General features: G+C 41.6%; 1 protein-coding gene across 1 annotated transcript in view; it reads right to left on the bottom strand.

Annotated features, from left to right (window-relative positions):
• Positions 1-6,479: 6,479 nt before the first annotated feature.
• Positions 6,480-12,933, bottom strand: part of Vir (VIR_N domain-containing protein) — a 182,552-nt gene continuing 176,098 nt past the window's right edge. The window contains exon 45 of the mRNA XM_077686406.1: positions 6,480-6,709. Coding sequence (XP_077542532.1) covers positions 6,628-6,709 — 82 coding nt within the window. The 3' untranslated portion in view covers positions 6,480-6,627. The remainder of the gene's footprint in view (positions 6,710-12,933) is intronic.

Raw genomic sequence — 12,933 nt, 5'->3', positions numbered from 1 at the left:
ATATTGGCATGTACAACACGCAAAGGCAGCTTAGGCGGCTAAGGATGCCTGGATGTGTCCCCTTGCCCATGAGGGAGAGCATCAAGGCACCTTAGAATAGCCGACATCAGAGTGCCAAGGCCGGCCCCACGCTCTGAAAACAATTTAAGGCGAAAAACCTATTTTCACCTCCTCTTGGAACAGCTGGCACTGTGCATTGCATTAAAAGAAAACTGCTTTGCTGACATGCAGAATTTGTTTTTTTGTAAAATGTCATAGCAAAAATTAACAAGCCTCTTTTGAGAAACAGCTCACGTGATTTTTCTCCAACTTAACAGGAAAGAGAGAGAGAGAAAAACTTTATTTGAAGGAACCCAAGGAAGGCCACATTTGCAGTCTATTTTTTTTGTGTGTATGATAATACATGCAACAGCAAAGCCCTGGTTTTTAGGCAATCAAACAAAACCACATTTTTATCCATCAGTCCAGGCGAAGCTTTTTTGTTTTTACGCATATCCACGTTGGGAAGTCGTTATTTCTGCAAGTTTGGATTCCATAGGTGAAAACAGGTTTTTAATCAAGTGCTAAAAAACCAAGGCTTTTGCTGATGCCTGTGTTGTTCTTGAAGAAAATATACCATAAAATGCAACCTTCGTGCAAAATTTAATTTCAGAGCAGCACACGGTTTAGAGAAGTATTAACTATTATTGCAACAGCATGCACAAAAGGTACAGTGAAATACTTTTGAGGTGCATCAATTATATCCTAAGGCTCCACCAGACAAGAGTACCTCGATTGCTCCATTTATTGCCAGAGGTGCACCATGTTTTTACTGCAGGGATAGTACATTACGTTTTTTGTGATGGCAATAGCCTTCAGTGTTGCTATTTCTCCCCTTCCTTTTCACAGCAACCAAAGTTATAGATACCTCAATAGTCTTGTTAGCTTCATAATCCCATGGAAGCTTTTGCCACAATGCAGGACTTTCAAGCCATGAAGGTAGTATTTCGTTACGATGCAAACTTATACTTGTCTTCAGCAGTAGACTTTCCTCATTTGCAAGCCTTGTGAGTTAAGATGAGACCGACCTAATGCTATCGAAAAAGTTGTGCTGCTCAAGTGATATTAATGTACCTTTATCACTAGTAAAAGTTGTAATGCAAGGCTGGTGCGTACCATTGAATGATCTCCTTGTGTTCATTAAATGAGGCATATTTTTGCCATGCAATATATGGCCTACCGCCTATGTCATAGGATTGATGGATATTTTTCCAAAGGACACCACCCAAGATAAAAAACAAAAGCATCTCATTATCAGTATGCTCATATGGTATCCTCTGATACTTTTATGGCTTATACACACCAGTCACCCTGAGATATCCTAATACATCAAAGAGGAATGTATCTCAGAATTGAATTTTATACTCCGGAATAATTTGTTTAGCATCTCTGCCAATCCAATCCCTGCTGTAAATCCAAAATCCAGGCGACAGAAATAGCCGGCTTACTGAAGCCCTAAGCTCATTGCACACTATACACAGAAAGATAAACTACAAGGCCATGAAAATAGAAAAATCAACATTACAATAAGAACAGAAGAAAATCCATACAGGTGACTAAACAGATTGAAGAACTGGCTGCACCCATTACGAACCAATTTATTTTACTGAAAGGGGCCATGAAGACAAAGTGGGAGGATTGCAAGCTGGGCTAGTTGGAATTCAGACATTCTTGGATAAAACCAGCGCGAAAAAGACTGTTTTGCCCTGATAGTAACTGCAATGGCACCAACTTCATTGCAAACTTCAAACACATAGTAGTACTTTTTGTTGGGCGGTTGGTGTACCTTTGGTGAAAGAACATGCTTTGCACAAAAAAAGGAACAAGCACGTATAGGAGGGATGGGGTGATGCGCTCGTCAGGCCCATCTTGTATGCTTGCTCCTTTTTTCACCAATTCAAGCCAACACTAATCCAGAGGTTAAACAAAACACATGAAACAGTGGCGACTCCCCAGTCCCCTTCTGGCAATTTCTCTACGACTTTAAAGAACAGTGTTTGCACAATCAGTGGCTGCTGACCTAAGCCACCGTCAAGGAACATGGCTGGGTGATTGTAATGGGGCCGTTTCACTTGAATGCTAATGTGCAGTTTCAAATACCGGTAACCATGTTTTCAGTGCTGATTACAGTGATGCACAACGCAGTAGCACAAAATAAAGTTTTTTTAAATAGATCTTGTGCTTCTTTCAGTTAAAAAAATATTTTTCATGGTTGGAATGGAGTTGAGGCCACTTCATTCAAATCGAACAAATTTGAATTTTGTCTCCATGGCCTCTTTAAACTGTCTCCTAACAGAATGCTAAATAATTAGAATACACACAGTATTAATGTAGATTTATTAAACCTATGGTGAAGTGCCATCATGCAATTATCCTGATACAAAGGGGATGCTAGTAACCGTGACAAACTACACTTCCAAATGTACAAGAACACTTCTACATTCCTTATGACGTAGTGCTTGTGAAATCATAAGTGACCAATTGCCAAACATGCGCTCTCATTACTATCATTATTCTTTTCCTTTTGCGTGCACCTTCTTGTTCTTTCGGTTACTACAATTCAGCAAATACTGCGTTCACATTTCCAAGCGTAGAGTTCACTTAGGCATATGTACTTTTGTGCTCCCCTAATGGCTACTTTTGAAATTAGGATGTTCAAATTAATTATAAATGTTCAAACGCGTTTATAAGTTGAAGGTCATAACACACTCACTAGGTTAACCTTTATCTTTTTCCTTTTGTGCCCCTTTTTCTCCTTCCCAGTGCTATGACATACCCGCAGTGGCATCGCCAAGCAAAGGGGACATTTCGTGGAAATGTAATTTGCTACTCACCTTTACAAATTTTATAATTAACACGCTCAAACTCATGCACACCTTGGTACGTCTCTTACACGTTTCGAAGTCGACTGCCACAATGCATTCACTATGTCCACTTTTAGTCAGCTAGAGTCTGAGCTGTGGTAGAATTGGGGATGGGTGTTAGTCTCGCCATTTTGGAAATCCCCCATTTGATTTGAAGCCCACCTTAACCAAAATTTACCCACCTTTTTTCCCTTCAATTCCATTACCCCATTTGTTCAGCCATTTTGTGTGCCAGGGACATCAGCTTTTTCAACCTAGAGTTAATAACGTCTTCACATTTATAAAGAGAAATCTGTCAACCATAGCAACGATGGCCATTTTTGAAACTACTCCCATAAGGGAAAAATTTTGCGTGATTTTTTGAATCACCTAGCGAGTGTTGTTGATGATGATGATGCCCTTAGCATGTTTAGCAAGTACCCATAACTTGGTACTTAAATGAGAGTACAAAATCTACAAAGTGAGAGCTTCACACAAAATTTGAGCAACGACGACTAAGTGGTTTTATAGAACTGAATACTACAACCGCTATTCCAAAACTGAATAAAATAATTTCCACCCATGGTGCAAGCTTTCAAAACATCAATTATTTTTACTGTGACTGTTGCTGGCTTCCCTTAGCGTCAAGGTGAAGGGGACGCACTTCTACAAGCAGACTCAACATCATGTTCCGTGCTAGCAGTAATACTGAGGACACAGAGAATTCCAGTACTCCACCAAAAGGTATACTACAGTAAACATAAGGGATTAGCCGTGCCACCCGCCTTACCAAGACAAGAAAAACTTGGCAACGTGTACAAAGGTCATGTGGGTGGCTGCCCCCACAGTACTACAAAGTTCAACCCTAAGCAGGCAAACAGTACATTTACAAGACTGGACTAAGAAGCCATATATTAAGCTGCATCACCACCCTGAATAAAACAAACTGACATCACATAAAAAATTTTAAAAATGTCTAGCCATTGCCCTGCAATCTCGAGGGAGGCAAGCTGCTCTAGTAACCCCTTCATGGGCACATGTAAATTGTAGTTATGAATTTCCTTTGTAAATATGACCGATTAACAAAATCCACATCTATGCCCAACGAACGCATCAATGACAAAAGGTTGCACCAGGTGCCCAAAAGAGCAACACCTATTTCAGTTTGCTCTACCAAGGAGGAAGCAGTCATCTGGCGTCGATTACAAACAAACACATATTACAACGCACCCATCCTCCATGCATTCTCCCCTACCCAATACACCCTCACCTGCCAATTCTGCCCCTCTCTTAATACTACCTACCACATGGTGTGGGCCTGTCAAAACACCCCATCGCTTACCCCCAATCCCAGACCTTCCCCAGAGCAGTGGGAGGGCCTGCTGACCAGCTCCTGTCACGCTGACCAGATCTTTCTGGTCACCCGTGCCAGGGCTGCAGCCAAGGACCAAGCGTACCTGGACTGAGGTGAACCCACCCCACCGAGTGACGGCGCAACCACCTCTGTTTGCTCTATTAAATGTTTCTGCTCTCTCTCTCTCTCTAAAGCTAGCTGAGGTTCAGACCTGAGCACCAAAAGAAAAAAAAAATGCAGAAAATGCACAAGACGTGCACAAAAAATGAAAACCAAGTTAACAGGCTTTTCCATGCCAGCTGACCGAGATTATCTTGCCATTTCTCTGACCTCAAAAAGTTTTTGTATTACTTACATGATGTGATGGTAAGTTGAGAAGTTAAGAAAAAAAAAGTGACTGCGCAGTTTCTGATTAAGCAAACACCCCTACTCGCACATTTTGACAGGGTAAAATGCAGAACTGGCAAAACATGCTTTCCCTTCCCACCCCAAAGGTTTATGCACTACATATTCTGTGGACCAGACCACAGGGTTCCACTTTGAGCTACTGTTAAAAGGATTCCATGGGCAGGGGTAGAGTCTTGGGTTATAACACTTACAGCTGGGTTCGAGCCTCACCAGTTCAAAGTTTTTTCCAAAGTGAACATTTTACTGCGAAATATTCTCTTAAGTCAATTCTATGCAATATTTTTACAATAAACGGTGGTTTGATATCATTTAGGTCAGTTTAAATCAAAAGGCTCAACTACACCATGGTGCGGTATACATAAAGCAGGACATTACCTTGTGTTCTGGTCCACAGAATAATGCTGCACATTATCCTGGGGTCTGGTCCACAGTATAAGCTCTGCCAAAGGTTTATTTGACATCATACACTAGTGATATGTTACTTCAACTGCAAGACGTGAAACTGAAAACCTTTCATCATGCTGAGGTAACAACTCGTACATTCAGTTCGACATGTAAAAAACGATTTGTGCCAACAAGCAACAAGCACTAGCTACCAGCCGGTTGTAAAATATAGCAAAGAATATTTTAAGGGACCTGGAAGACAACATACAACTTTGCCTCAATTGAAAGATTGCCTCATTAGGTAATTGATTGCTTGAAATTAATTAATTGATTGCTTGTAATTAATTGATTGAAAGATTGCCACTCATGCTAATTTTAATGTGAACTTGATGATGAGGAAAATAGAAGAAGAGATGGCAGCTCCCCAGCTACTTTCTCGCACTATATTGTGACGCTGAAAATCCAATTTTGGTGACTGGCTGACGCCGATGAAATGAACTGAATTTTGAAATAGCTCTGTGGGCTCACAGCTGAAGCTTGTCGTTTCAAAGAAATGTTATTTTGTAGTGATAAGGTTATTTGCAAACAGCTACAGTGCAACAACAATGGGAAATTGAGATTAATCAGAGGGACACATTACGAGAAGCTTTCAGACCAGCAAACACACTACGCCATCTTTTCAAGGGCTCTCGCAACAGTGGCAGCTTTTCAAGCCTAAAAAATGCATTTATTTATTTATTTAAAAGTAGCACACAGGCTCTATTACGGAGGACTGAGTAAGGGGGGATACACATGGAATAAACAATACTAATGGCTGCAGCAGTGCCACATTACAGGACATATACTGGGACTACTATTAAAGATTACATAAATGCGAAACAGGGTTTATAAACAATTTAACAGCGGCAAAGGCAAAATTAAAAAACAATGTGTTTGCCATTTCCTCAGAAGGTGCCCAGAGTTGTAAGCTCAAGTCATCCCATTCTAGTCACCTTTATCACCCAAAGCCAGAACAAAGATCATCATGGCACTGAGTGGCATGGGGTTATTACACGCTGAAATTATATTTAACTAGGTTGGATTGAGGATTCAAAACATTGCTTCTTTCACAAGTACATAACAAGGCCCTTGGGGAGGCGCCTTAAATGGGCAATTTGGAATTTGCCCTTTTTAACACAAACCTCTCGCTGATGGTAGCAACATTTCTCATCGAACAAAACTGCTGTGAGGTACAAGGTGCCCGATCTTTCAAATAAAGAAAAGCTGTACATTGTATCCGTCCGTGGTCCCTATAAAGCTCCCTGCAGCCCTTGAGGTTTCACACGGGGCGATTTAAACATTTATGCTTAGCAACCAACAACATGGGACAGGCAATTATAGAACTGCTTACGTTTCCACCTCTCTCAAAATCGAGACAACCCATTGAAGATATATGACAGGGACAGAAAATGTGCACACTGCCCAATCCTTTATTTTTACAGCAGCCCATTGCAGCAATGCACAAAAATGACCAGAAAATGATGATTTTTCAACTTTTCATGCTGTACAAAAAACAAAGTCTTGTTTTGCCATGAGACTGTATGCCAATGCAGTATTTTTTTATCTTGTGAATGTGCGAGGATGTCTTCCCAGCACGCTGCTATCCCGATGGACACGAAAGGGTGTGCCTGCGACGACGATCCTGTCAAAATAGGGAAAAGTAGAATTACTAATAACAAGCACAGGCAACACTTCTTAATCAGATGGTACACAGCATATAAGGCAGATGCTGGACTTTAGCCAACACTGTGGAACTTTTTACAGTGAACGCCTTTTGAGGTGCTAAAGTAAAATGTGCAAGCAGTGTTTGCTACATTTGCTGCAGATTTTCAGTCACCAGATATACCAGGTTAGTGGTTTTAAACATTGGTCTCCACAGACAATTCCAGCATTCTTGTAAAGCACAATCAGTCTTCTGTATTCCTTGCACAAATGGAAACCTTACACTGGCTTCACTACAGAGCCATGACACTCAAAGGCCAAATACACAAACTTGGGCTGAAATGGCAGATACATCAGTACGTTTGCAGGAATAAAAAAATGTAGAACTAAAGCAATACACTGAGCGCTCCATTTTTGATGCGAGAACACATGAGAATTTTGCGACCGCTGAATAAGATAATATGCATAATATGCACAACAATAACAGCACAGTCATGTCAGAGCACAGCATGAAAGTTGAGCGACTGTATACCAGCCTGTTATCACAGCACAAAGCACGGAAATAAGAGAATATAAGCATCTACAAAAAAAAAAAAAAAAAAAAAAAAAGCACAGCGCAGGAAGTGTCAGTCATATCATTTAACAAACCAGCCCTGGCTGTCTACCAAATTTTCATTTTCGAATTATCCTAGTTATGCAGCTTCTATCCCAGCATTCCAACAAAAATTATCCGCTTGAAGAATACTATGCAGGGTGGCAACACACAATTGTAAATATTACAATGTGTTGCCAGCACACTACAGTGATTAATTACGGCACCAAACTGCCTGCTTTCAGCCTGTTCACTCCAATTTGATGTTTTACACAACAATATTCCTATCCATACAATAAATACCAATGGCGTAACCAGAAATATTTTTTTGAGGGTGTTATATGCCACTGGTTAAAAAAAAAAAAATTCCCACGCCGAAACAATGGCTTAGTCATTTTCCTGCTTTAATATAGCAGAAAAAGTTGATTAGAGTTGGATGCCTCGATCACTGTAATATGGACATAAAAAATAAGAGTGCATATAGGACTCTAAAAAAAAAAAAAAAAAAAACGTTTTTGTCAACAAACTGACACTTTTCCTGTTTTAATATGTCAATGTGGTGTGAAACAGCAGGGGCAAAAAAAGGCTGAATGGAGAGGGTAGGGAGATGCAGCACTCAGGTTCTTGCATATGAAAAGACTATCAAATCACGGGCGACTCGCAAGAACAGTGCACCTTGTTTTAGTGAGCCTTCCATTAAATGAGTATGGATTCTTAAACAGGTTGATCTACTGAAAAAACTGCCTTGTGCGCATGTGCAAGAAGCAGTACATATTTGTGTTCATCTTGTCAACAAACTTTAGTCGCAAGTCTGTGCTTGTCTTGTCTCTTGTTATATGCCCGTCGTCTCTTACGCGCAGTTTTTCATCTTCAAATGCAACTCTAACTAGCCCAACAACATGCTGTACTTGGACAGGCTGTTCCTTAAAAGCTGATTGTGGTGCTAGCAGCATCCTTTAAAAGCATTGCAGGACCCCTTTTCACTGACTTGCACTAAAAAATTCAAAAATCCCCTGAAATCTCCCTGGTTTTTTCCAGACTTACTGAATTCCCTAAGAATTCCTGTCAGCCCTGGCATATTATCCTTGATAAGTTGTGCATGTGCAAATATTTACTGCGCACTTAACATCTGCTACTACTAGCTGTGGACAGCGTGCCTGTCACAAACAGCAATGACCAAGGCTGTGCCGTGTTTCACTGGACAGACTTGTCGTCATGTATCACATGATGACCACATTGCCACATAGTTTTCGCACATCTGCACATTCTTACTCATTTCACTGGTTTGCGTCATAAGGTGCCGACATACTGGCCAATCAATGCACACAATCAGAAGGGTGCACAAATGACACTTCTGCAGCATGGAAAGACAGGTTCATTCTAGTTGCCAACTGTAAAATAATAATTTACGTATACAAGGTAGTGCAGGTAATGCTTTACCATGCAGTGAAAAAAAAGGGGAGGGGGGGGGGGCAATTTTGGGAATGTACACAGACAAAAAAAAAAAAAAAAAAAAAAGAATGGGACAGGAACTTGCCACCACACAAATTCTATGCAACAGACCCCTCGTCTTCTTTTTTTTTTTGTTGTACAAACAGCAATTCAGAATTGTTCTTTTTAAATACGAATCAATGAATCAATGTGTTGATTTGTTGGACAACAGCTTGTTAATTTTTGTAACAGCTCCAAAGAAAAAAATTATTAAAAGAGGCACCGGACAAGTCTTGGTATGTGGCAGTGAAATGGGCGCTGTGAGAGGAAAACATCAGTTGGGAAATCACCATTTCTAGGTGACTTCTTTGCTCTAATGGTGGATTTACACCCATCTGATCACTAAGACCCCCCTCCCCCCCCAAAAAAAGCATTCTGAAAAACGAGTATGTGCATCACTCTTGGTAACCTATCCAAAACAGACACCTAGCAGACTGAATCATACACATACACAGCACTAGTAAGGGAGCTAAAACAGGGGAAGTATGCTACACTGTGCACACCTTAAAAATTCTACCAAGTGCTGTACAATAGTAGCAGAACACAATGTTAACACCAAAAAGGATGAGGCGATATTTTGCTTGCTTCTGGTGTTTATGTACCATTGCAAGCAAGGGTAGATCCAAGGACGTGTCGAAATAAGCAGGGCTGGAAGGATGGTGGCGGTCAGATGTGCCGTTCCTTTCCACGCAAAACTCAGGGGTGTTAGGAGGGATGCCCCAATGGCCATAAGCAGATTCCAAGGTGCGACGATGACATCCAGATTGTGCCCCACTATTACTTCTCCGCCGTACAATAATTGACATGCAAATCATACCCTCCAACCTATTTTTGCGTTAACATTGAAGTCACTCACTACGTGTACAGTAACAACAGAATTGTCAGAAAAGATGTTTTTTCCCCACACATTTTTCTCACCCTACATAGTCAAGAACATTGCCGAATTCCCAGCCACCAAGAAAGCTCCATATAACAGTCATTTTCGGTTCAAAAGCAGTGGGGATCCTTAGATCCCCTTTTCCTCTTCCCGCGAGCGTGGCCTTCAAACAAGTGCGCTTTTCTGCGCCGCACGTGACGTCACCTTGCGGGCCGACGCACCGGCGGGCACCAACCGCCCCACCGCCGCTGTCGCTCCTTCTCACCCAGGAACCTGCCTCCTTTCCCTCGCACGTTTCGCGGGTCTCTTGGTACTTGGAAGGGAGATGGAGGATTGAGGCTAGGGAATGCGGGAAAACGCAGCTCGTCCATGCCCTCGCCACGACCCATCTGGAGCGGGGCCCCTGACCCCAATCAGACGCGCGAGTTAGGCCTAGTTCTATCTCGCCGGCAGCCCACATGTCGTCTCAGCCGTCACAGCCCGTTTGAGGCCAGGCCTTGAGGCGCGCGTTGATACAGTGTAGTTCTTAGCCCTGTCGAGGCTATCAACACGCGCTGTGCCACTCGGCCAATAAATCTCCTGGCTCGTCCTGTCCTTTTGGAGCCTGTTGTCTGTCGCCTTTGCCGGTGAGTCGAACCCGTCGTGGCATCCCTCGCGGACGTCACGAACCTCTCTGGAGCATTTTGGATGGGTTATTTAGCGGGCGCGGTGGGGTCCCCTGTATACCACAACAGCCCTTCTTAGTCCCACCAAGCCCACTAGACAAAACACAAAATTACTTCCTCTTCTGCAAATGCTAGCTAAATCAACAAAATGCAAGAAACAGCCTTTATAATAAAAAAATAAGCATTCACCTCTTGACAGTTCAACACCCCATTCCCCTCAACTTGCTCCGAACGTTACAATTTTACTGGAAGCGACTGCTTTACCTCTCTGGTTGCCATCGAAGCTTGTTACCAGGCGATCAGACCCCCAAAACAGCTTCAAGATGCCAAAACCCTGAAATGTCGAGAATAGCACCCTCCGTGTGAAGTTCTCGCACCAACTATACACAGATGACTGCAAGTGCATAGCTCATGTGACCCAAGCAAGAAACAGCTGCTAGCAGCCTGACCTGTACAGAAACCTCGCACAATGGCACTGAAACTCTGAAACAAAACAGGATGTGAAGTACGTAAGAAGCTGGACTGGGTCAACTGCTCTCAAACTGGGTCAGTTTGAGAGCAAAAGTGATTTGGTAAAAGTGATTGTAACAAACGAGTTGGCTACTCTCCAGCAAATGTGAGCAGTTTCTAAGTTAACTCAGCCCTGCCACATGCAGTGACCATTCCTTGCCTTCCACTGCTATCTCGTGTTTTTCCCATTGATTTACCCCTGGAATTTGCCTTTGAGATGAAACAACAGAACGGTCTGCCTAGCTGAACTAAGCAAACATGCTGCAGCTGCCTCTTGTGCAATATTTGCCCATTATCAAGCCTGAAAGGCAACTCATCACGATGTGTCCAAATTCAAATTCAAATTTACTTTGACTGCAGGTATGACGGTTTTTTTATTTTGTGGCAGAGGATGGATGTCGGATCGTTGTATGGAAGAAAAGGGCTTCGCACACGCCTGCCACCTGAGGATAACAGTGACGATAGCTGACTTAGTGACAGTGATTACGACGATGTTGACTACGATCGTCATGCACAAGCACGAGCTGCGCCCTTGGGAGAGCCTCCGTCAAAGCAGTGAAGATGAAAACGGTGACGTGGTGCCTTTGCCAACTGCCTCTGCCAAACAGACAGTGAAGTGGAAAAAAACCGACTGTCAAGAACAGCGGGAAATACCATCCTTGAATACCACTCTTCCTGAAAAAGACACTGTGCGTGCACCTATTGAATATTTCAAAGAGTTTTTTGATGACAGCTTACTTACTGCATCACATCGTTTAGCAGACCAATCTTTTTGCAACGCAAAAAAAACCCAAACAAAGGGACGGCCCAAGTAGGCGATAAGGACCAAGTAGGCGATAAAGTTGCATTCCAGATATTGGCCTAAGTGCCTGTTGTCGCGAATTCGCGACAAACCTAAAGTCGGCAATTAAGTTGCATCCTGGATAATACAACTATGGAATGTAATCACGGTGTCTGTTTAAGCCGAAACACAAAAAAAGAAATTTTTTGGCGGCCTACTTCATTATTCCGGCATTAATGGGTTAAGTGCTCCTACCAGATTACGTTAGAAGCACCAAGAAGCAAACACCAACCTTTAAATCTTTGCTCTCCTTTTATATGGATACAATTACACTATGTAGCATTGTTTTCACAAAGGCAGGCAATCTTTAAAAACAGTTACTTGCAATGACGTTTTTTGTTTTCATCAGAACAATAAAAACATGAGATACTGATACTGGTTTATAGCCCTTTCAATAACCAATCAGGTTGAACTTCAAGAATTGCAATCATGGTCAATACCTGTCACATTCAGAGCAAAACAGACATGCAAAAAATATGACTCACTGCAAACAAAATAAACAAAATGTGCAGAACAAACACTGCTACAAATTATCACGCAAACATTGCCGTTTTACGCAAAAACTAATGTTGGTTCCCAGACGGTAAGACATTCAATGTACTTCACTTACCATAAAATCAAGGAGTCATGAGATGAGATATGCAGCACAAACACAACACTACACAACAGTGAAATCACACTTGACAAAATCCCAGAACATCCTAGAAAAAAAATTTAAGCAGCTTAAACTTCATTCTGACACAGTATATACATATCCTAAGCAAAAAATTATGAAAACTTGACTGTTTCAAAATTGGCGCATAGAACTAAAGGTTGCTTTACATGTCCAAACTCAATTGAATTTGTATACCCAGGGGACATGAACTCTGACCGGGATACCGCTTTCAGTAATTTTCAGAATTACATAATCTCTCCACGTCTCTTTACCACACATTAAAAACTTTTTTTTATGAATAAGAGACCTGCAGAAAAGTAAAAATCTTTACAGTGAACTGGATGCCTATTTGCCTATTTAAACATTGCACCATCTTACCATCTCTTACTGCCATAATCATTCAAAAACGAAATTCTGTTCTCAATTAGAGACATTTGGTATTAGAAAATTTCATTACAAGGAAAGCTGAAGTAAACAGGAAAAATAAAAAAACAACAGTAAAGTTGATGATTTGAAGCCACCTTGAAACATTTGTGAACATTAAAAGGCAATGCTAAGTGATCTTTTAAAGGA

This window comes from Haemaphysalis longicornis, unplaced genomic scaffold (genome assembly GCF_048455015.1).
Source record: "Haemaphysalis longicornis isolate Haplotype H1 unplaced genomic scaffold, Haemaphysalis longicornis Haplotype H1 scaffold_1, whole genome shotgun sequence".
Lineage (NCBI taxonomy): Eukaryota > Metazoa > Arthropoda > Arachnida > Ixodida > Ixodidae > Haemaphysalis > Haemaphysalis longicornis.
This window is presented reverse-complemented; position numbering and strand designations above follow the sequence as displayed.